This window comes from Heterocephalus glaber, unplaced genomic scaffold (genome assembly GCF_053883595.1).
Source record: "Heterocephalus glaber isolate CG9 unplaced genomic scaffold, H.glaber_assembly_v1.0 deba00000546, whole genome shotgun sequence".
Taxonomy (NCBI): domain Eukaryota; kingdom Metazoa; phylum Chordata; class Mammalia; order Rodentia; family Bathyergidae; genus Heterocephalus; species Heterocephalus glaber.
This window is the reverse complement of record NW_028258147.1, coordinates 3,095,615-3,120,027: the sequence shown is the minus strand read 5'-3', so window position 1 is coordinate 3,120,027 and position 24,413 is coordinate 3,095,615. Positions and strand designations below refer to the sequence as shown.

The window sequence follows — 24,413 nt, the reverse complement described above, 5'->3', positions numbered from 1 at the left end:
TAGCTTAATCACAAGGGCGGTCCATATGTAAGGTTTTCTAAAGCTTTAAAATATTTTATTGTGGTAAAAAACTTAACAGCATAAAATTTACCATCATAACAACTTTTAAGCACAATAGTCTTGTTACATTGTTGTGGAATCAATCTTTAGAGGTTTCTCATTGGAAAACTGAAATTTTTTATACATTGAACAATTCCTCCTTTCCTCCACTCCTAAACTTTTGGCAACTAACTGTACTTTCTTTTCCTATGAATTTGACTACCCTAGATAGCTCACATAAGTGGAATTATATAGTATTTGTTCTTTGTAACTAGCAAATTTCACTTGGTTTAGTATTTTCAAGATGTATCTGTGTTGTAGCATGTGTTAGGGGTTCCTTCTTTTTATTCAGTTGTATGTATTCCACATTTTGTTCTTTTTTTGACAGACACTTTAGTTACTTTTGGGCTTGTGATAGTGCTGTTATGAATATGGTTGTACAGATATTTCCTTCATATCTGCCTTTTATTCTTTTGAATATACTGTGTAACTAGAAGTGGAATTGCTGGATCATGTGTAGTTCTATTTTTTAACTTTTTTTGGGAACTGCCATACTGTTTTTTCAGCAGCTGTACAATTCTACATTCTTACTTTACACAGAAGTTCCAGTTTCTCTCCACTTGTCATTTTTTAAAGTAATAAGCATCCTAATGAATATGACATCTCATATCTGATTGTGGTTCTGACTTGTGTTTTACTAACGATTAGTGATGTTGAAGATCTTTTCAAGTTGTTATTGGCTGTTTGTATATTGGCTTTGAAGAAACATCCACTCATGTCCTTTGCTAATTTTTTCTTGATTATTTACTTCTTATTGTTGAGTTGTAGATATTTTTATTTTAATATTAACTCCTTTTAAGATACATGATTTTCAGATATTTTCTCTAATTTGATAGGTTGCTCTGTCACTGTGTTGATTGTATCTAGTGATGCACAGCAAGTTTTTAATTTTGATTTAGTACAATTTGTCTGTTTTCTCTCTTTTTTTTTTTGCCTGTGCTTTTGGGGTCATATCCAGGAATTCCTTGTCAAATCCAATTTTCTGAGGCTTTCTCCCTGTGTTTTCTACTAAGAGTTTTATAGTTGCAGATCTTATTTAGGTCTTTGATCCATTTTGTGTTACTTTTTATATACGGTATAAGGTAAGGATCTGCAGCTTTATTAGATATTGTCAAATTCTCCTTTAGAAGAATAGTGTTGGTCTGTATTCCTAGTAGCAGTGTATGATAGTTGTTTCCCTGTAGCCTGGCCAACAGAATATGTTGTCATGTTTTTTACTTTTTTTTCTAAACTGGTAGATGAAAATGTTATCACATTATTTTTTACTTTGCATTTCTAAATTCTGAATGGGCTTGAACAGTTTCTCATGTTTAAAGTATATTTTTGTATTTTGTCAATTAACAGCACATCCTTTTTCATTTTTCTATTCTTTATCTTTAAATCTAGTAATATGTGGTAATAGTGGATTTCCTAATCTTGGGCCAGTTTGCATTCTTGGAATAAACCTTTTTTGATCATGGTGTGTTCTTAGTGTGGTTTTGAATTGTTTGCTGATTTTAAATTTGATTTGATTTTTTTTTTTTAACAGTGACCCCATGTGTAACTTTACCTACCAAAAGGAAATGAGTGGGTGCAGTTTCCATTGCAAGCCCTGGTGGGTAGAAGGGAGATCAGATTAAGAGCGAAGAATTTGCTTTTCTCCTTTTTTTTAATCTGTTGGACTGTGTCCCAAATGAATGAGGCAAGCAGGCTCTCTTTTCTAAGATCGTCCACATTTTATGATCTGTTCCTTGTTATCTGGCCCTGGACTAAGATGGCAGCTTTGGTGGCCCAAACATATTTAGCCCATATTAGCTTTACAGGTAGGATTTTGACAGTATTCTTCATCTATGATGAAGTCTGATAAATCAATAATTCAAGAAGTAAATATCTGCAAATGTTTATTTAAGATTTTTGCATTGATGTTACGGATAATTGTGTAGTCTAAATCTCACCAGATAGTGTCATGTGTATGATACTGTATTGTCTCAATTTTAGATTCTAAACTTGAGCAAATTTTGATTTCAATGCAATAATTGATTCATAAAAGGAATTTGGAAGTTTACTTTCAGAGAACAGTTTATGGAGTATTAGGGCTCTCTGGTATTTGAAGGTTTGGGAATTTCTCTGTGAAACTATTTGGATCTGGCACTTTTTAATATTTTTATTATTTCTTTTATTTTTTTGCATTTTTTCTATATAAATTGTGATATAATTTAAGATCCATATATTTTTCTATGAAATTCATTTCATTGAGTTTTTCAATTTTATTTATTTTTTTCTACAAAGTATTTTGGTTTAAAAATTTTATTTCCTTTTTATCGTTTTTAATGTTTTTTATTTTCCTTTTATTCTTCATTAAAGTACCTAGCAGTTGTCTGTTTTGTTACTTTTTCAAAGAAAGAAACCAGGATTTGAATTATTTAAGTGTACTATTTTTCTGTTCTCTACTTCATTAATTTCTGTTTTAGCCTGTGTTATTTCTTTCTTTGTACTTTCTTTCGGTTTATTTTGTTGCTTTAAAAACATGAGCTAGAAATTCAAGTTATGTATTCAGTGCTTTCATTTTTATTGATAAAAGTGTTTAGTGATACAATTTTTTTTCTACCTTAAATATAGCCCATAGATACTAACTAATATGTGGGATTTTCATTTAAAAATTCTTATTTCAGTTTATATTTTCTTTTTTTCCCCAAGTATTTATAATAAAATTTTAGAGATAAATGGCATTTTATATTTTTGCTTTTTAAAAAAGACTTTCTAGCTTTACTTCAGAGAACATTGTAATATTCCTAATTTATGAAATTCACTGGGTTTTTATGACTTAATGTAGAATAAGTTATTTGTGAACGTTCCATGCATACTTGAGGAGAAGGTGGTTCTCTGTTACCAGTTAGACATTTGGATATATATCCACAAGAGCTCCCCTTTCAAATTTTTTTTTCCCTTTTAATTTTGTTGCTTGAGTCTTCTCTCTCTTATTTTCTGATGGTCAAAAGTTTTCTATTAATAGTGTTTTCTCCATACCTATTTGTATCTCTTGTAGTTCTTGCTTAAAAAGAGTGAGTTGGTATATAAATAATTAGAAAATTATAGCTTCGTTGTGAATTGTGGCTTTTGGTATTTATAGAAGTCCTCCTTTTTTTATGCTTAATGCTTTGGACTAGCATACCTTTGTTCACTTCATAGCCTTTTAAAATTAGTTTGTTTTAGATGTGTGTATAGCATATAATTGGGCCTTGCTTTGTAAGCCAAATTCAAAATCCTTTTCTTTCAATAGTGAGTTGAATCCATTGATATATGATATGACTGATACGTTTTGCCTCAACTGTCATGATTTATAAAGATGTATGTTACATTACATTGCTTTTTTTTTTCTGAGACTGTATTTTTTACTCTTTAATTTTATAATTTTTTGATATCATAGGGTAGAAAAAGAATATCTTTTCCTAACCTATCACTAGGTTCATGGCTGAAACTCCTGTCACAAAAGGTAGATTAAGAAAAACATTAAGAGATTTATTTAACATAAGTTTTATGTGATACAAGTGGTTTTAGATGTGAAGACCCAAGGAAATGGGGAAGTCTGTTTTTTACTGGGTAGTTGTGTGAAACTAAGATTGGAGGATAAAGGGTGTGATCTGATGATGATAATCTATGGACAGTTGAGCAAAGCTTGTTTGTTCATATTCTTCTTGGTGTCCCTGAGTCTCCTGTTTCTCAAATGCCTGTAGACCACATTTTGGGGTACCATGTCCCGATCCACATAAATTTTTAGAATACTAGTTTTATAGTGATTTTCTTTCTTTCTTTTTTTTTTTTTTAGTTCTTTTATTGGTACATTTTAGGTATACAATTCGTTTACATTTATCATTGGGTGTTTGTACCTGTACGTGATATATCTTGGTTCTTATTTTTTTCCCCATTACCTGTGCTCCCTTCACCCGCTCCGCCCTTCCCTATTTACATAGATTTCATTTCCATTTTTTTTCTCATAGTTTTTATAGTGATTTTCTTTGTAGTTATACCTTTAAAAAATATTCTTAGTCCCTTGCTTTCCTATTTGACTTTACTATTGGATTTATCCATTTTTATTTGTATCCTGTACTTCCCATCTATTTGCCTATGTAACAAACAATAACCTTATTCTATTTTCCTCGCTTTGTTTTCTCCATATCTTTCAGTTGTATACTTTTTACTTCTCAAAACATTACTTTTATGTAGTTATCTTCTGTCTTTATCCCCACAGTTGTTTTTGTCTTAAATTTGTATTTAAATATTGAAAGTACTTAACATGAGCTCTTTTGTTGAACTTTTCCTAGTCATCTCTTGGTTGAGTGAGGTTAATCATCTAATAGATTTATGAGTTCTTATTTTTTGTAATCTTGATACTTAAACTTTAGTGGGTATAAATTCCTTGACTTACTCATTAAGTTTATAAAAACACTTCTGTTTGATTGTTGTGTTCCTTTGTATGTTTTATGGAAATTTTGATACCTAATTTTTTTTCCTTATTGTGATCTTTTTGCCTATAGTGCTAGAAGATTTTTTTTTTTGGTACCGGGGATTGAACTTGGGTTCTTGCGCTTGCACAGCAGGCGGCCAAACCACTGAGCTAAATCCCTGAACCCCCACTAGAAGATTTTAAAAAAAATTAAGTTACTATTACTACTATTATAACTTGAATCCAAAAAAGTCTTTTTATGCTGCCCAGGCTGGTCTTGAACACGAGCCTTAAGTGATCTTCCTGCCTCAGCCTCCCTGGTATCTAGGACTACTGGTGTATACCATCATGCCTGACTAAAAATATAATTTTTAACCCTCAAAATTTAATAATTTTACCTAGAATACACTTTGGAGTTTATTATTTCTGATTAATTTTCTCAGATACCTAAGGAGCTCTTTCATTTTGTAGATTCAAAAAGGTTTTATTTCTAGAAAATTTTCTTGGTTTCAAATGTCACATACTAATTCCATTCTATTGTTTTTCTTTCTTGCTCCAGTGATGTGCTATTTTCTCTTTGCTTTGTTTTCTATTTCTACCACTTGATCATTTAAGATCTCTTGTCTCGACAGGAAATGGGGAAAAAAATAAGAACCAAGATACATCATGTACAGGTACAAGCACCCAATGATAAATGTAAATGTATTGTATACCTAAAATGTACCAGTAAAAGAATTTAAGGGAAAAAAAAATCTCTTGTCTCCACTTTATTTTCTGTTTTTTATTACCTGCATTTCTGAATACTTCTTATGACGTATTCTTTGGGTTCATTCTGTCCTTAGCATTTAATAAGTTTTTTCTTCAGGTATGATGTGGCTTTGTCTTTTGCTTTCACTTCTTCCCAGAGTTCAGTCGCTTTCAATATCTTCCTATTATTTGTCTATATATGTTCTTAGTTTTTGGATTTCTGGGTCAAGGTGGTTTTTATATCACCAAATTCTTGTTTGAATATATTCTGTCTAGAATGTTGCCTTCCAGTTTTCTTGTACTTCATTGTTTTTGAGAGGATTTATCTCCAGTGATATATGTTGGGTTTTCTGACTTTTTAAAAAATAATGCCTAAGTATGAATGTATTCATTATTGTCTTTTAATTTTTATGGTGTTGGGTGTTTTATAGGATTTTTAGCTCATTGGCTCCCTCTTCTGTCAGTATAGCAAATCCAGAGACTTTTACAGCTTTTTTTGTTTGTTTTGATGGTGGAGAAGGTTGTATGTTCTCTGGATTTTGGCTCTCTTTTATAGTATCTCAAGTTTTTTCTTTTTTGTTTCTTTTTCTCTTAAGTGTCTGATAGCCAAAGAGCATTTCTCTCTTTCTTTTTGTCTTATTTCTCTCCCAGGAGCTATGTGTTTCAAAAACTGCTCCTTCAAATTGTGCCTGCTTTTAAGTCCCTTCCCTATAGTCAGTGCTCTGATCTGCTTGGATACTTTTATAGTATATTTTATACTTCTGAAACTCAGAGTGGGCTTTTTCTTTGATGATGATTGTTTCATGATGATTTTAGATCACCCTTACTCTCACTAGTTCTCTTCATCATAGGTTTCCACATTCTACCTTTGTTTGCTACAAAAGCCTTGTGCAGAGCAGAGGTGCAGTTGAAGTATAAGAAATCACTAGCTGGAATTAGGTATTTTTAAATTTTTATTTGCAGTTGTTCTGAAGTTTGGGCATTTTCTGTTTTCGTGTTATCTTGAAATGGTTTTATGTAGATTTGATTATTTTCTTTACTGTTCTGTACAGTATTGCTTTTTGAGAAAATATTGAGAGATAGGGACCTAAGCAGCCACCATGGTGAATCCAGGATTTCCAAAGTTGGTCATTTTAAAGGTACTTTTAAAATTTTTAGTATTTTTCTTTGGAGTTTTGATGTCATATCATCTCATTTAATATGCATAACTCTGTGAAGTAAATAATATTATCTCCATTTTGCCAGGGAAGAAAGCGAGGCTCAAGAAGATAAATGACTCAAGGGAGATTACACAACTAGAAAAGTGGTAGAGATGGTAAACAAATCTAAAATTATATGACATCAAACTCTTGTTCTTTTCACTACATCATGCTGTCTCCCTGAATAATTGAACTTAAGAAAAGTTAAAGGCCTAATATATTTTAATGATTATCAGTATAAACTATCAGTTTATCATGTCATTGTCCCTCCTGTTATCTTTTATCTCTGTTCTATTCTAGTAAGTTCTTGTCCACTGACTGCTACTCCTTGACCTTTGGAAGTACCTATTCTATGCTCTAAATGAGACAGTTAATACCCCTTAAGTGCTGTATCATAGGAAAATGATGCAACAGATGTAAGTTTTGTTTTTCTCCTAATAGAACCTTCTACTCTGCATTTCTGGAACTAATTTACCATCATTTTCCTCTTGGGTAACTTTCACTTATGGAAGGACTGCTGTATGCTCACAGTGCTTTCAAAACTCCGTTCTCTCCATCCCTGAATTGAAACTATGCCTCTTATTACAGCATTGCATAGTCTTGTTCTGAGGCTGTGTAAAATTCTCCCATCATGGAAATTCTAATCCTAAATAGCAGGTGACAACATTTGGCAGCCTTTTTTTCTGGAGTGGGGTGTTACATTGTCTGTGGTTTTCTTTAAAGTAATTTAATCCACACCTTAGGGGTGCTTTGTTAACATTTTTAAAGTACCTTAATCAGGAATCTACACTCCAGGGGTAGTTAGTTAACATTTGAAAGACCCTAATCAAGATTCTATACTCTTGAGGCAACCAGTGCATCAGATATTGCTCTCAATCTGCACCAGTGGGTGCATTAATTAGAATGAAAGATGTAAGAAATAAATTTTCACTAGTGAAAGGAATGGTATTGTAGTTGAACAAGAATTTACACAGAAGCAGGAATAGAGGATAATGATTGGTTAAGGTCTGTAGCCTTCCAGTCCAAGAAGAGCTTGATTTGGTCTTGAGCTTGCAGCCCTTGAGGATAGATTTTGGCCAGTGGATCTCACTAAATCTCTATTAATGTGGACTAAGTTCAGCTTTTGTCTGTCTGCTTTTCCACTTAGAGCCAATTGGACCTATGTTCTGGCTTCACTCATTGTATATCTTGTCCTCATAGATATCACTCTCCAATTTTGAGCCAGACTATTTCTTTTTAATGTCTTAAATTATATTCTGTGTATAGTTGTGTGTAAAGCAGATTCTGTACCTCCGTAGTGTGAATTTATAGTGCCATTTTTGATCAAAAGAACACAAATTATTATTATTATTATTATTTTTTGATACCGGGGATAGAACTCGGGACCTTGCACTTGTGAGGCAGGTGCTGGAACCACTGAGCTAAATCCCTGGGAAGAACACAAATTATTTTAAAATGATAACTGTTTTATTATTTTTTTCTTGAGAATATTGTCAGTATTCTGTGGCCAGATTCCCATCCGTAGAGGAAGCATTATAGATAAGTATTTTGTTTGATGCTTTAATGGTAATTAAGTTTGGTGTTTCTGGTTTTTTTTTTTGAAGGCTCTTTGGTATATTGCATTCTGTTCAATACTGGCAGACAGTTCTCACATAGGGATACTGTTCTTGAATACAGTATATAATTTAAATTATGTAGATTGAAATTTTATATTGTATAAGAACTTTGCATGGTATGTATATGTGAATAATAAATGGAATGACATCTGCCCGGCGTTTCTATAGTAAATACTGCTACTGTCTTGTACTGTAATTAGCATATATAAATATAAATAATGGATATAATAGTATAGCTTATTCAATAAAAAGTTAAAATGTATTATTACCAGGGACTTTGTCTTCTGTGTTTTGTGACATAGGTGTATAAGCTGTGGCATAATTACTTATCTTCTGTTACCAAATGTACTGAAGAAAGAAAGCACTCATAGACTGGTGGTCTAGATAGCTTTCTGTATTTAAAATAGTTTTTAAAATAAAATATTTAGACACATGAATGGATTATTCATGCATTTATGTGTTTTTTTATGTTATTGTTATGTGTTATTTTTTAAATGTGCTATCCTGCTAGCTATAGCCCACATTATCAGAGATGTATGGATTTAAATTGTAGTTAATGTGATCATGGAATCCTGGAGCTTGAAAAGACCTCAGATATCATCTAGTTAATCCTTACATAAGTTCTAGAAAGTCTTAGTTAAATCATTCTTATATAAATTTATGCTTAGCCCCAACTACAAACACAGTATATATCTACTTAGTAATATACACCTATATGTCTGTATATACATACATAAGAGGATGTATATGCTGAGCAACACTTGAGGCCGACAGGATTTTAGTAGAAATAATTGGTAAAAGGGCATCAAGATCTTAATATTTAGTACTAACCTACCAATCAGTGAGTGTTTTCAAAACCAGTTTTGAGAAGTCTTCATTTGCTAAGAGCTTTAGAGCCATCCCTGCAAAAACTCCAACCCCCTCCCCCCCCAAAAATTCTAACAGTAAAAAACTTAGGAAAGGAAATATTTCCAATTTTAAAGTGCTTAAAGTCTACACATTGAGTATATAATATAGGTAGGAGGGAATGATCTGGGGTTCAGTAGTTTGGAAATAGATATATTATGTTCTAATTATTGTGTGAGGCCTTACTGAATTTCAGTTACATTATTCTTGAACAAAGCTTTTCTCATAAAGCTCTAGCAATTTTATCTTACCTCACAGGTTTTTTTGTGAATATTAGGCTAGTCATGGCTGATTATATTATCCTTTTAAATTGCCTTTTAATTTTCAGCTGATGCAAGTGAAATAGATAATATAAATTAATTAATATTGGATATGTTCAGTGTTTATGCTCTAGGAGATTTCAGGAGACAAACAGAAAGATAAGGTCTAAACAAATGTTCCATTGAGGCTGTGGCATTTTATTATTCGTACTTTGCTTATTTGTTGCTTTTTAATGGGCTATCTATCATATTAGTGTGCATATAAGTAGCTATATGCCATGTAATCTCAGGCCTTATTGATTTAAACTACATTTACCTCATCACCAATCATTCTTGGGCAGGTAGCTGTGTTGTTTAGGTGGCTCTTTGTATGTGTCCAATTTGTGACTCATATGGGCTCTTTTGTGAAGTGCATTTTGTCTCAGCTAAATTTCTTCCACTTTTTTTCCGCCTGAAGCTCTTCTTATAGTTTAGCTTTATTTCCCCCTGTAACTTGCTGAATTCAAATGGTTCCTTGGCTGCTAAGGACTTTTACCCACTTTGCTGTGGGGTTGATTTTGCTGGATAGAGTACTTCTGTGACCTGAGGTGTCTGGCTTCTTCATATATAAAACAATACCAGTAACTGAAATGTCTATTCTTGAAATGTCACATTTGGAAACATTGATGATTTTGTTTGTATTTTCCTTCAGAATTATTGTCTTAAGAGGCTTAAGGCTTCTTGGTTCTGCCAACATTACTACTATTAAAAAGATAAACTTGTTAAGTACCACATCATCAAATGACCTCTACAATGCAAGGAAAACTATATGAATCTGGTCATTCTTTATGCCCTACTCTTTGTTAGTTTTGGGGTTCTAGTGAATCTAAGATGCCATAATGAATAAATGTGTGGAAGATTTATTCACATAAGAATTAACTTGTATAACTATCCCATGTATGTTATAAAATTCCTTTGGTTTATATTTAAAATAAATGTTTTTATGGTAAATACACTTAACAAAATTAACCACTTAAAAGTGTACAGTTCAGTGATATTAAGTACATTCATAGTGTAGACAACCATTAATACCATCCATCTGTATAACTCTTTTCATCTTGAAAATCTGAAACTATACCCATTAAACAATGTTACCATTTCCCCTTCCTCTTTATACCCCGACTGTCAACATTCTACTTTTTCTTTCTAGGAACTTTACTACTGTAAATACCTCATTATAATTGGAATCATGCAGTATTTGTCTTTTGTGACTAGATTATTTCACTTAGCAGAGTGTTTTAAGATTTATTCATGTTGTACTGTATGTCAGAATTTTCTCTCTTTTTAAAGCTCAATGATGTACCATTGTCTGTATATATCGCATTTTACTTATCCATTCATGTGTCCATGGGCATTTGGCTTGCTTCTACATTTTGGTCATTGTGAATAATTCTGCCGTGAACATGATGTACAGATATCTACTTGAGAATCAAATTGATTTGTAGTGTTCTTGTAGCATCTTTGGTTTTGAGTTTATAGAATGAGTTAGAAGTTTTCCTTTTTCTTTAGAATTTTGGAAAAATATGAAAAAGATTAGTTTAAATTCTTTAAATGTTTGGCAGAATCCACCATCAGGTCTTTCTTGTCAGGAGATTTTTGACTGCTGATTCAATCTTTTTATTATAGTTCCATTACACATTTTTCTATTTCTTTCTGATTTAATGTTGGCAGATTTTATATTTCTAGGAATTTGTTCATTTTGTTTAGTTATACACACTATTGTGCATGAATGGCTTTTATATATTGGGTTAGTTTGCTTCTGTTCCTAGCTTGTCAACTGTTTTTATCATGAAAGAATGTTGCATTTTTGTCAAATGATTTTCTGCATCAATTTAGATGCTCATGTGGTTTTTTTCCTCTTCCTTCCATTAATGTGATACAATACAGTGCTTGATTTTCATATGTTGAATTGTCCTTGCATTCCAGAAATACTACTTTGTCATGATGCATAATCTTGTAAATATGTTGCTGAATTCTGTTTGTTCATTTTTTGTTGTTGTTTTTTTGGTACTGGGGATTGAACTCAGGACTTTGCGCTTGCGAGGCAGGCAGCGGGACCACTGAGCTAAATCCCTGGCCCCTTGTTCATATTTTTTTGTGGTTTATTGTTTTGTTTAAGTCCTCTGTTTCCTTATCTTAAATTTGGTTTTTCCTACCCATTACTGAGAGTAGGAAATCCTCCATTTATATAGAACTAATTCTCCCTTCATTTCTATCACTTTTGTTTCATATATATATATATATATATATATATTTTAATAATTATTATTGTTATTTTTGTACTGGGAATCGAACTCGAGACCTTGCGCTTGCGAGGCAGGTGGCAGAACCACTGAGGTAAATCCCCGGCCCTGTTTAATATATTTTGATAGTCTATCATTAGCTGTATGAATGCTTATAATTGTTATATCTTCTTTCAATATTGAACCTTTTATTAATATGTAATATCTTTGTCACTTGTAATCTTTTTTGATTTAAAGTCTATTTTGTCTTATATTAGCCGAGCCACTCCTGTTCCTTTATTACTATTTTCATTGAGTAACTTTTCTGTTCTTTTGTTTTCTGTCTGCTTGTGCCGTTGGATCTGTTTATGGCTTTCTACACTGCAGGTAGGGGGGGGATCATGATTTTTAAAAATTAATTCTACCAATGCCTGGATGATTAGAGAGTTTAATCCACTTACATTGAAAGTAAGTTCTGATACGAAGATACTTCTGTATTGTTGTTATTTGTTTTCTACATGCCTTATAGCCTTTTTGTCCCTTGTCCCTTGCATTATTTCTTCTTTTGTATTTACTTGAATTTTTTTTGTAGTGAAACATTTAAATTGTCTTCCACTTCCTTTTTTATGCATTCTGTAGCTATTGCCTTTCAGGCTTAAACATGGGGATTAAACATTCTATAGTTATAACACTTTAACTTGAATTTATATGAACTTATCTACAATAACATGCAAGAACTTTGCTGCTTTAATAGCTGTGCTTCCACTACTTTTGGATGTTAGTATCATAAAATTGCATTCTTATATATTGTGTTCCTCAAACTATAAACAAGTCATTCTTTTTTTGTTTGGTTTGGTTTGGTTTTGGTACCAGGGATTGAACTTGGGTCCTTGCATTTGCCAGGCAGGCGGCGGAACCACTGAGCTAAATCCCTGGGCTTAAACAAGTAATTCTTTAAATGCATTAACCTCTTAATTTTTATAGAAAACAAAATGTGGATTTACTAAGTAAAGTTATAGTAGATTTTAGACTAGTATTATTATACTGTGTTTTTTTTTATTCATTAAGTTTATTGGAGCATTTTAGGTATACAATATGATGACATTCATCATTGGGAATTTGTACCTTTACATGATATATCTGGATTCTTATTTTTTTCCTCATTGCCCTGCCCTCCCTTTAACCCCTCCACCCCTCACTATTTACACTTTCTTCCATTTTTTCCTTTTCTCATATTTATTCCTTTCCCTTCTTGCCTTTCTGCTACCCCTCCCACTTCCCCTTCCCTTTTGGACCTTTTCTTCCTATTTCATATTATCTATTATACATTTTGATCCTTATTTACACTTTCAGTTTCTCACACCAGAGAAACGATTCCATATTTATACATGTGTGTCCTATTTATTTCACTTGAGTATGGCCTCAGAGTGCATCCATTTAGCTATAAATGTCTCTAATTTCTCATTTTTCATGGCTGAGTAGTACTCCATTTTATAAAAAACTCACATCTTCTTTGTCCAGCTTCCAGTTGATGGGCAATTGAGCTGTTTCCAAGTTTTAGCTATTACAGACTGTGCCACTACAAACATGGGTGCACATATATTGCTGTGGTTTGATTCCTTTAATTCTTTGGGGAAGATACCTAGCAGGGAAATAGCTGGGCCAAATGGGATCTCTAATCCTAGTTTTTGAAGTATCTCTATACTGATTTCTATACTGATCTCCGTACTAGTTGTACCAGTCTACACTCCCACCAACAGTAGAGAAGGGTTCCTTTTTCCCACAGCCCTGCCAGCATGTTATTGGCTGATTTCTTGGTAGCCACTATTCTTTCTGGAGTGAGGTGAAATCTCAGCATTGTTTTCATTTGCATTTCTTGAATGACCTGTGATGTGCAACATTTTTTCATATGTTCACTGTTTCTTTGAGAAATGTCTGTTCATTTCAGATGCCCATTTTTGGATAGGGTCTTTAAGTTTGGGAGGTCTGATTTTTAAAAATTCTTTATATATTCTAGATAGTAGACCTTTGTCTGAGGAACAGCTGGTAAAAATTTCTTCCCACGTTGTGGGTTGTCTCTTCACTCTGTTGGTAGTTTCTCTTGCTGTGCAGAAGCTTTTTAATAGATCCCAGTTGTTGATTCTTTTTTTTTTTTTTTTTTTTTTTTGGTACTAGGGATCGGACTCAGGACCTTGTGCTTTTGAGGCAGGCGACGGCACTACTGAGCTAAATCCCCAGCCCCCTAGTTGTTGAATCTTTGTGCTAGTTCACGTGCAGCTGAGGTTTTGTTCTTGAAATCTTTTCCTACACCATTGTCTTCAAGAGTTCTACCTAATGTCTCTTCCAGCCAGTTTAGTGTTTCTGTTTTAATATTTAGATATTTGATCCATTTCAATTTTAGTTTAGTGCATGGTGAGAGATACAGGTCTAGTTTTAATCTTTGCCAAGTTGAAACCCAGTTTTTCCAGCACCATTTATTAAAGAGGCTATCTTTCCTCCAGTGATGGTGTTTGGCTCCTTTGTCGAAGATGAAGTGACTGGCTGAGTATTTCTGGAGTTGTTTCTGCATCTTCTAATCTGTTCCACTGATCCTTGGGTTTGTTTCTTTGCCAGTACCATGCTGTTTTTATCACAGTAGCTTTGTAGTATAGTTTCAAGTTGGGGATTGTGAAACAACCTACTTTGGCTTTATTGCTTTTGCTATTCTAGGTCTTTTCTTGTTCCAAATGAATTTTTGCGTTGTTTTTCTCAAGGTCTGTGAAGTATGCTGCTGGAATTTCAATTGGGATTGCATTAAATCTGTATAGCAGTTTTGGAAGTATGGCCATTTTCACTATATTGTTTCTTCCTACCCAGGAGCAAGGGATGTCTTTCCATTTTCTGATGTACTCTTTGATCTCTTTTTTCAAAGTGCTGCATTGTTCAGAGTGGAGGTCTTTGATTTCTTTCCTTAAGTTCATTACTAGGTATTACATTTTTTGGGATGCTATTGTGAAAGGAGTTGTTTCTCCAGTTCCTAAGTGAGTCTCTTGTTCGTGTATAGGAAGGCTATTGATTTCTGTGTGTTGACCTTGTATCCAGGTACTCTACTGAATTTGGTTATTAAGTCTAGAACACTTTTGGTAGAGTTCTTGTGGTCTTCTATATAGAATATCATGCCATCTGCAAATAATGACAATTTAACTTCATTTCCTATCTTTATTTCTTTTATTTCTTTCTCTTTGTAATTGCTGTAGCTAATATTTCAGAACTATATTGAACAGGAGTGATGATAGTGGACATCCTTGTCTTGTTCCTGATTTTAGTGTGAAGGATTTCAGTTTTTGACCATTTAGTATATTGGCTGTTGCTTTTATGGCTTTTATCAGGTTGAGATAAAACGCGTGCATTCCAGTTTTCTGTAGGGCTTTTATCATGAATCAGTGTTGGATTTTGTTGAATGCTTTTTCTGCATCTGTTGAGATGATCATATGGTTTATGTCCTTGGCTCTGTTAATATAATGTATTACATTTATTGATTTGCATATGTTGGACCATCTCTGGGATGAATCCCACTTGGTCAGGGTGTATGGTCTTCTTGATGATCTCCTGCATTCTATTTGCCAATATCTTATTGAGGATGTTTGTATCTCTGTTCATTAGGGAGATTGGCCTATAGTTCTCTTTTTTGGTTGGATCTTTCTCTGCTTTTGGAATCAAGGAAATGCTTGCTTCCAGGAATGAATTTGGGAGTATTGCTTCCCTTTCAATTTCATTGAAGAGTTTAAACAGTAGTGGCAATAGTTCTTCTCTAAATGTCTTTTAGAATTCAGCAGTGAAGCATCAGGACCTGGGCTTTTCTTAGTTGGTAAGTTTTTAATTATTGTTTCAATTTCATTGATTGATATTGGGTTGTTTAGAATTTTTAGGTTTTCTTCACTAAACTTTGGTAATTTATAGGTATCTAGAAATTTGTTTATTTCTTGTGTGTCTTCCATCTTTTTGGTATGTGGGTTCTTGAAGTGCGTATTGATGATCCTCTGGATTTCTGCTGGGTCCATTGTAATTTCACCCTTTTCATTCCTAATTGCATGCATGTGGGCCTTTTCTTTCCTTTTTTTGATAAGGTTGGCTAAGGGTTTTTCAATTTTGTTTATTCTTTTGAAGAACCAGCTCTTCACTTCATTGATTTTTTTTGTGTCATTCTCTTAGTATCCATTACATTGATTTCTGCTCTGATCTTTATAATTTTCTCCCTTGTATGAGCTTTGGGTTTGTCGTGCTCTTCTTTTTCTAGAAGCTTGAGGTTCAGCATTAGGGTGTTTATTTCAGCCTAATACGAATTTTCCTAATATGAATATTGACTGTTATGAATTTCCCTCTTAAGATTGCTTTCATTGTGTCCCATAAATTCTGGTATGTTGTATTGGTATTGTCATTGAATGGCAGAAACTGTCTGATTTCTTCTTTAATTTCCACTATGACCCATTGGATATTCAGGAGTATGTTGTTCAATTTCCATGTGGTTATCAAATTCTTGTGGTTTCTTTTCCTATTGATCTCCAATTTCATTTCACTATGATCTGATAATATACAGGATATACCTTCAGTTCATTTGCATTTATTTAAACCTATTTTATGAACAAGTATGTTGTCTATCTTGAAGAATGACCTGTGTACAGCTAAAAAGAATGTGTATTGTGATTTTGTGGTGTGAAACACTGTAAACATCTGTTAAGTCCATTTGTTCAAGAGATTGGTTGAGTTCTAGTATTTTGTTGTTGATTTTTTGTTTAGTTGATCTATCTATATATGACAGTGGGATATGGAGGCCCCCACTACTATTGTATTAGTCCTTATTTGATTTTTCATGTCTGTTAATAATTTTTTTTTTTTTTTTGGTACCAGGGATTGAACTCAGGAGCTTGAGTTTGCAAGGCAGGCACTGGAACCACTGAGCTAAATCCCTGGCCCCTGTTAATAATTGTTTTATATAGTTGGGTGCACTATTATTTGGTGTGTATATATTTATGATTATCATCTCTTCCTCTTGCATTGTTCTGTTGTCAAGGATGTCTTCTTTGTCTCCCCCAATTAGTGTTGGTTTAAAATCATTTTTATCTGCAAATAGGGCAGGTACTCCTGCTATTTTTGGGGTTCCTGTTGCATGGAGCATTATTTTTCACCCTTTAACTTTCAGTCTGTGAGTTTCCTTTTGAATTAAGTATGTTTCTTGTAGTCAGCATATTGTTGGGTCTTGCTTCTTAACCCATTTTGCCAGCCTATTTCTTTTGATTGGTGAATTGAAACCATTAACATTGATGTTTATATGTGATATGTAATGACTTATCCTTGTCGTGACCTTTTCCTGTTGTTGGATTCTCCCACTTTGCATTTAATTTCTTGTCTTGCCTGATATATTCATTCTGTTGGGTTTCATGGGGTTGTGACCCTCATTGTCTTTTCCTAAGATATTGTTTAAAAGTTTTTGGAGTGCTGGTTTGGTATTCATGAAGTTCCTCAGGTGTTCTTTGTCTTTAAAGTAACTCATTTCTTCATCAATTTTGAAAGATAGTTTTGCAGGGTACATCAGTCTGTGTTGGAGGTTGTTTTCCTTTAGGGCTTGAAATATTTAACTTCAGTCTCTTCTTGCCTTGAGGGTTTGTATTGAGAAGTCTGCTGTGATTCTGATGAGCTTTCCTTTGTATGTGATTTATTTCTTTTCTCTAATTGCTTGTAGAATTTTGTTCTTCTGTTGGGTTTCTGGAATCTTGACTATTATATTCCTAGGTGCAGATTTTTTTTGATCACGGCTAGTTGAATGCCTATATGCCTCAATTATCTGTATGTCAACTTCTGTTCCCCTGCTTGGAAAGTTTTCTGCCATTACTTCTGTGAATGGTTTTTTTATTAATGTCATTTGCTCTGTCTCCTCTTTCTTCATTGACTCTGATCAGTCTTATTTTTTTGCATCATCTAGTAGCTGTTGGATTGGTTTCTCATGGTCCCTTGCTATTTTTTAGACATCTTTCTTTTCCTGGACAGTAATCACAATCCTACTTCTGTATCTGATATTCTTCCTCACATTGGCTCATTCTGCTGTGTAAACTTTCAGTGGAGTTTTTAATCTCCTGGATAGCTGTTTGCATCAGTTTTATGGATTCCATTGGTTTCCTTTGTTGGATTTCCATCATGTTCCTCAGCTCCTCTATTTATTTTATCTGTGTCTTCTCTAGATTTATTAATCATGTCTTGCACTATGGACACAGTCTCTGTTGTTAACTGAGAAATTATTTCTGATTTTATTTTTTCCAGATCCTCTTTCATTGGTAGTTAAGAAAGTCCAGGTTGTTGAATTTCAGATTGTTCCATCTTGTTTCCCCTTGGGGTTGAATTTTGTGATCTGGAAGTCTGCTTTTGTGATTTGTTTAGGTGTCTTCTCATTACAACAAATGCAATCTGCTGCTTAGCACCTGTTATTTGATTTTCAAACCAAATAATAATCCTTTAGAGCTTCATGTGAAAGGAAGATGTCGTGCGAACAGTAGAAGCATGGATCGTTCACTGATTCGGCATTCAGTTCTGATGTCATCTTATGAATGAAATGAGAATACCAAGCAAAAGAGTTTTAGAAAACTTGCCTTTTGAAATCACCATTGGAAGAATAACTTTTTGGTTTCTTTAGAAGACAATGAGAAATTTTCAATTTGTAATGTGGTCAGTTCAAGAGTCCCTGAAATGTCCCAAATTAAAGCTTCATCCTGCAGCAATAACTCCAGTTGTACGAACCTCCTTCTTCCAGTAGGAAGATATCACTATGTTTTAAGAATACTTTACTGTCTTAAACCATGTAGAAGACAAAAAGTGTAGTGGCAGATTATAACTATTGGCTTTTTTAATTGCCCAGATATTTATCTTTATTACCATCTTCATTTCTGGTATACACCTTTTTGTTACTGTGTAATGTCATTTCATTTCAATCTTTCGAAATGCCTCCAGTGTTTCTTGCCGAGCAGGCATAGTGGTAATGAACTGCCTTAGTTTTTCTTTATTTGGAAATGTCTTACTATCTTCCTCACTTTTGAAGGATGGTTTTGTAAGATAAAAGATTCTTGGCTGACAGGGTTTTTTTGTTGTTTCTTCTAGTTCTTCGAAGTAGCCCACTGTCTTCTGGCCTCTAAATTTTCTAATGATAAATGTGTGAATAATTTGAGAATTCCTGTATGTGGTCAGTTTTGCTTTTCCCTTGCTGCTTTTAAGATTTTATCTTTTCAGCAACTGTTTTTTTTTTTGTTTCCGGGGATTGAACTTGGGACCTTGTGCTTGTGAGGGAGGCAGTGGAACCATTGCAATAAATCCCCGGCTTCAGCAGTTGGATGATAGTATGTATCATTATGATTTGCTTTGATTTCCTCTTGGAATTTGTTGAGTTTCTCAGATGTTTATATTTAGAAAAATACAAAAGTTAATTTGGGAAGTTTTCAACCATTACTTCTTCAATTATTGTATTTGCTCTTTTCTCTCTCTTCTCTTCTAAAGTGCATTATGTTGGTTTTACCCTATGCGTCCTGTAAGTTTTATTAATTCTTCATTCTTTTTTTTTTTTGTTCTTCAGACTTGATAATGTCCATTGTCCTATTTTCAGGTTCACTATTTTTTTTTCTTTTGCCTGATCAAATCTGTTTTTGAATCCCTCTAGTGAATCTTTCATTCCAGCGATTATACTTTTCAGCTGTAGAATTTCCTTTTGGTTTCTTTTTTAGATTTTCTACCTCTCTGTTGATGTTACCATTTTGTTCGTTGATCATTTTCTTTACTTTCTCCTCTGTTTTTTTGTTTTTCACTGAGCAGCTTTAGGATAGTTATTTTATAGTCTTTGTTGAAAACATCTGTTATCAGGTCTTTTTAAGGAACACTTTCTATTGATATATTTTTTCCTTTGAATGGGTCATATTTTCTTCTTTCTTTGTATGTCTTAGATTTCTTGTTGAAAACTGAGCGTTTGAATCTAATAATTTTATGACTCTGAAAATTAGAGTTTCTTTCTTTTCCAGGGTTTGCTGGTCATAGTTATTGTTGCTGTACGTTATATCTGTCCCAAAGATAAGCTGAGTCTAAATTTAATATCTTTTCAGATTTTTTTGTGTATGCACCTTTTCTTGGCGATAGTCACTTTCTAATTTTTCCTGTACTTGTAATTGTTTTTGGAATGTTAAAATGTCTTGCTCCAAAAAGATGAAAAAGAGAAAAAATGAAGAGGTAGAAGGAAGGTGTTATCCCACAGTATCCCCTAGAAGTTACTTCAGCAAGAACAAAAGGGTCTTGAACAGTTGGGCTTTGGCAGTGGCAGCTTGCCTCTTCATCTGCCCCTCTGTGATTAGAGGAAGCAATCAGTCATCAGAGCACAGACCCTAAATATTTGGAAGATAGAGTTCTTATTTGCCTATCCTATTTCCTGCTGTTGGTGTGCAAGTTGGTCTAGGAATACATACATAGCTGTCTGCAAAGGATCTGGAGTTGTGGTGGTTAGGCAGGTACTGCTGTGCTAAGAGCTAAAATTTACTGCAGTTAACCATCTAAGCCTTCCCATGGAAGTTACAGTCCTTCAGTAGCCTCTAGAGCTCTAAAATGTAATCATGTGTCACTTAATGGTGGTGGTACATTCTCTAGAGCTCTAACATGTAATCATGTGTCACTTAATGGTGGTAGTACATTCTGGTGTTAGGTGATTTTGTCCTTGTGCAAAATCGGAGTAGGTTTACATAAACTAAGATGGATGTGATGTCACCAGGCAATATAATTTTATGAAACCAAAATAATTTATGTGGACTGTTGGTGACTATAATATCATTTTGTGGCACATGACAGTAGGTACATCATACAGATTATGTCAGTGCAATTGTTGCCTAGGTGGGGAGAGAAATTCCTGGGGCTTCCTACTCTTCCATCTTATCAGAATCCTCTTTAATTAAATTTTATGAGTTGAGAGTTGTGCCCCCCCACTCCAGGACTGAGAACAGCCTAGGTTTTAAAGCCTTTATGCAGTGGTCTTTCCTCCATATATTGGTCTATTTTCAGTGTTCCCTAAGAGTTCAATACAATGATTGCAGTGGTAAAAAAGATCTTATAGTGGTCTATATATTCCAGTTTGGCTTAAATCTACTAAGGAAGACCACATTCATTCATTGAGACTATCACATGTTATGAAAAACTTCCATTTGTTTTGATGGATAAAGGACAGGGGATGATGAGAACTTTTAGCCATTAGCCTTATCCAGCCATTTGTAAAGTGATATATTTTTAGACCAGAGATTTGTAACCTATCATTCTATTGCCAGTTGTGAAACCTCTAAATTCATATTAAAGGTTTTGGGTGAATATACATATATATGGATATAATTTAGATATATATACATATATATACTGAATATACTAATGCATGTGTGTGTGTGTGTGTGTGTGTGTGTGTATGTCCTGTGGCTTCAATAAATACAGAAGTCTCAGATCACCAGCTAATCCCTCTCTCCAGCTAACCACAGGGGTTAAGAACCAGTGTTTTAGGCGAATTTTTCTTTTAAAAACGAAATGGTTTTAATGATGGCTGTAGTCTAAAGATCTAGAAAGGCTTTTGACATACAACATTACTTCTCAGAAAATTTCCATCAAGTTTTAGTGAGGTCTGCCACTGATAGATAATGATGTAACAAACATATGTTTTAAAGAAAAATAGGAGGTTGTTCTTTTGTATTTATGAAAAATGTCTTCATTACTTATTTTTATCAAAGTCTCATCTCACTTGTACATATATATATTTGTTTGTTTGTTTTGTTTTGTTTTTCGTTTTTTTGTTTTCAGTACTGGGGATTGAACTCAGAACCTTGTGGTTACCAGGCAGATGCAGAACCACTAAACTACATACCCAGCCCAAGTTGTACATATTATTTTGCCTTTTTCTTCAATTTGTTGTTTCATTTCTTATAATTTTAACTTCATTACTCTGCCCTACATATGTTTATTATATCTTTTACTCTAGCTGCTTATGACTTCTAACTAATGAATAGAAACTTGAGGCTGGGTCTGGTTCTTTAGAATTCCCCTGGAGCACCAGGTTTAGCATTTTATAAATAATGAGTGATTAATGAATATCAATAGACTTGTATTAGAAGTAGTCTGTCCAAAAATTCCTGTGGAGATTTGCATACTCAATTTTAATTTCTCTACTTCTTATTAATAACTAATGGATATGATTTCAGGAATATAAATATTATTTTGTGACTCTTGTGTAGTTACTATGCAGATTAATTTAGTCGAAAAAAACCCCACTGATTCCTTTATGTAATCAAAGGGGATACCATTCATTAGACTGCTGTATTTTTGAATTTCATCATGGACCTCTATCTTCTTATTATTTGTTTTGCAGTGAGGGACATAAACTTGCAGGACATCAAGGAGGACTTGGAATTGGACCCAGAGGAGAACAGCACCCTTTTCATGGGTATCCTTATTAAGGGGCTGGCTAAACTGAAGAAGATTCCAGAGACAGTTAAGGCAATCAAGGAGCGCTTGGAGCAGGAGCTAAAGCAAATTGTGAAGAGATCTACCACACAGGTGGCAGACAGTGGCTATCAGCGGGTAGAGAACCTCACTGTGGAGAACCAACCAAGGTAGATGGGGGTGCAGTTTGTTTTTTGATGACTATTTTCCTGGCTGAAACATGAGTAATTTATCTTCTCTTCATACTGTTTTCTTGAACTTGGCCTATTATAGCTCATACAAACTCATATAAGTACAAACAGCTTGACTCAGCATAATTCAGTTGTCTTGGTTTTTTATTTTGCTCAGAAATTTGAAAGCATAATGTCCTTAGTCACATATGTTGAATGAAAGATACAGACATGTCTATAAAAAGATATATTCAAATATATTGAGTGAACAAGTAAATTGAATGTAATAGTTATTGAACATGTATTGGATATACTATGTAGTTTCCCAGGCTCCATGTATATATAGTCTCATTTAATTCTCATTACAACTCTGCAAGCTAGTTATTAGAATCCATAGTTTATATTAGGCAAACTGAGGCTCAGATTAAGTAATTAAGGAGCGTAACACTAATTTTGTCATAAAAGGACATAAACACCCATGTTTATTCTTCAGAATGTTTCTGTTGCTGAATTATCAATTTTAATTTTATGAGTTTTATTATATTGAACAATGAGTCCTTAACAGGGAAAAATCGCAAATTAAAGTATTGAATTTTTAATATTTATGGAGTGTTTATAAAAAAGCATCAAAATTTTCAACATTAACTGTTTTTTGGTGTACAGAGTCTAAAAAAGAACAACAAAAATAAATTCCTATATGAACTACAATGAAAATACCAATAGCACTCTACCAAAAAAAAAATCTTTATCACATCTAAGGCTGTCTTCACACATGACAGTAACATGTTCCATACACACATATTGCTTAAACTGACAGCGAGTGCATTTTGCTTTCCTGCACTTTTTGTGGGACATACTTGACATCTCGCTGTTCTTGCTGTTTTGGCAGGAGGTTCTTATTATATTATAATGTGTAGTTAACAGGAACGTAAAACATCACTAAAATAAAGTATTAAATTATTAGTATGTATTGTGCATTTAGAATAAACATCAACATTTTCACATCAGATATGTACTTGTTTGCAAAACCTAAGAAATAACATGAGAAATAAAAACTTATGTGAACTACAGTGAAAATATCAATAGAACTCTGCAACAAAAATAATCTTTTTTTTTTGTATTAAATTTTTTTATTGGTACATTGTAGGTATACAACACAATTACATTCCTCATTGGGAATTGTACCTTTACATAATGCATCTTGGTTCTTATTTTTTTCCCCATTCCTAGCCCTCCCTTCACGCCCTCCACCCTTCCCTATTTACAAAGACTTTATTTCCATTTTTTCCATTTCTCAGCATTTTTCCTTTCCCTTCTTTCCTTTCCCCTGCCCCGCCCACTACCCCTACCCCTTTGGACCTTTTCTTCCTGTTTTACATTATCGATTATTCATTCTAATCATTGGTACATTTTAGGTATACAATATAATGACATTCATCATTGGAAATTTGCACTTTTACATAGTCTCTCTTGGTTCTTATTTTTCACCCTTCCCCAGCCCTCCCTTCAACCCCTCCTTTCCTCCCTATTTACAAAGATTTTGTTCCTATTTTTCCATTTTCTCATATTAATCACATTCCCTTCTATCCTTTCCCCGAGTCCTCCCACTTCCTTCCCCTTTGCCCCTTTTCTTCCTATTTCACATTACCTATTATACATTTAGTCCTTATTTACACTTTCAGTTTCTCACACCAGAGAAACTATTCGGAATTTATTCATGTGTGTCCTGTTTATCTCACTTAAGAGTATCGCCTCAGTATGCATCCACTTAGCTATAAATGTCTCTAATTTCTCATTTTGTATGGCTGAGTAGTACTCCATTTTATAAAAAAACCACATTTTCTATATCCAGTCTCCAGTTGATGGGCATTTGGGCTGTTTCCAAGTTTTAGCTATTACAAACTGTGCTGCTATGAACATGGGCGCACATATATCACTGTGGTATGATTCTTTTAATTCTTTGGGGAAGATCCCCAGCAGTGGAATAGCAGGGTCAAATGGGACTTTGAGTCCTAGTTCTTTGAGGTATCTCCATACTGCTTTCCACAGTGGTTGCGTCAGTCTACACTCCCACCAGCAGTGGAGCAGGGTTCCTCTTTCCCCACAGCCCCGCCAGCATTTGTTATTGGTTGATTTTGTGATAGCAGCCATTCTTTCTGGAGTGAAGTGGAATCTCAGCGTTGTTTTCATTGGCATCTCTCGAATGACCAGTGATGTTGAACATTTTTTCATGTATTTACTTGTTATTTCTACTTCTTT

At 33.8% G+C, this 24,413-nt stretch overlaps 1 protein-coding gene across 8 annotated transcripts in view; it reads left to right on the top strand.

The window, feature by feature from the left end:
• Positions 1-24,413, top strand: part of Exoc4 (exocyst complex component 4) — an 816,538-nt gene that overhangs the window by 84,162 nt on the left and 707,963 nt on the right. For all 8 annotated transcript variants that reach the window (XM_021237603.2, XM_004856313.4, XM_087204413.1 and 5 more), the window contains one exon: positions 21,911-22,154. In XM_021237603.2, coding sequence (XP_021093262.2) covers positions 21,911-22,154 — 244 coding nt within the window. The remainder of the gene's footprint in view (positions 1-21,910; positions 22,155-24,413) is intronic.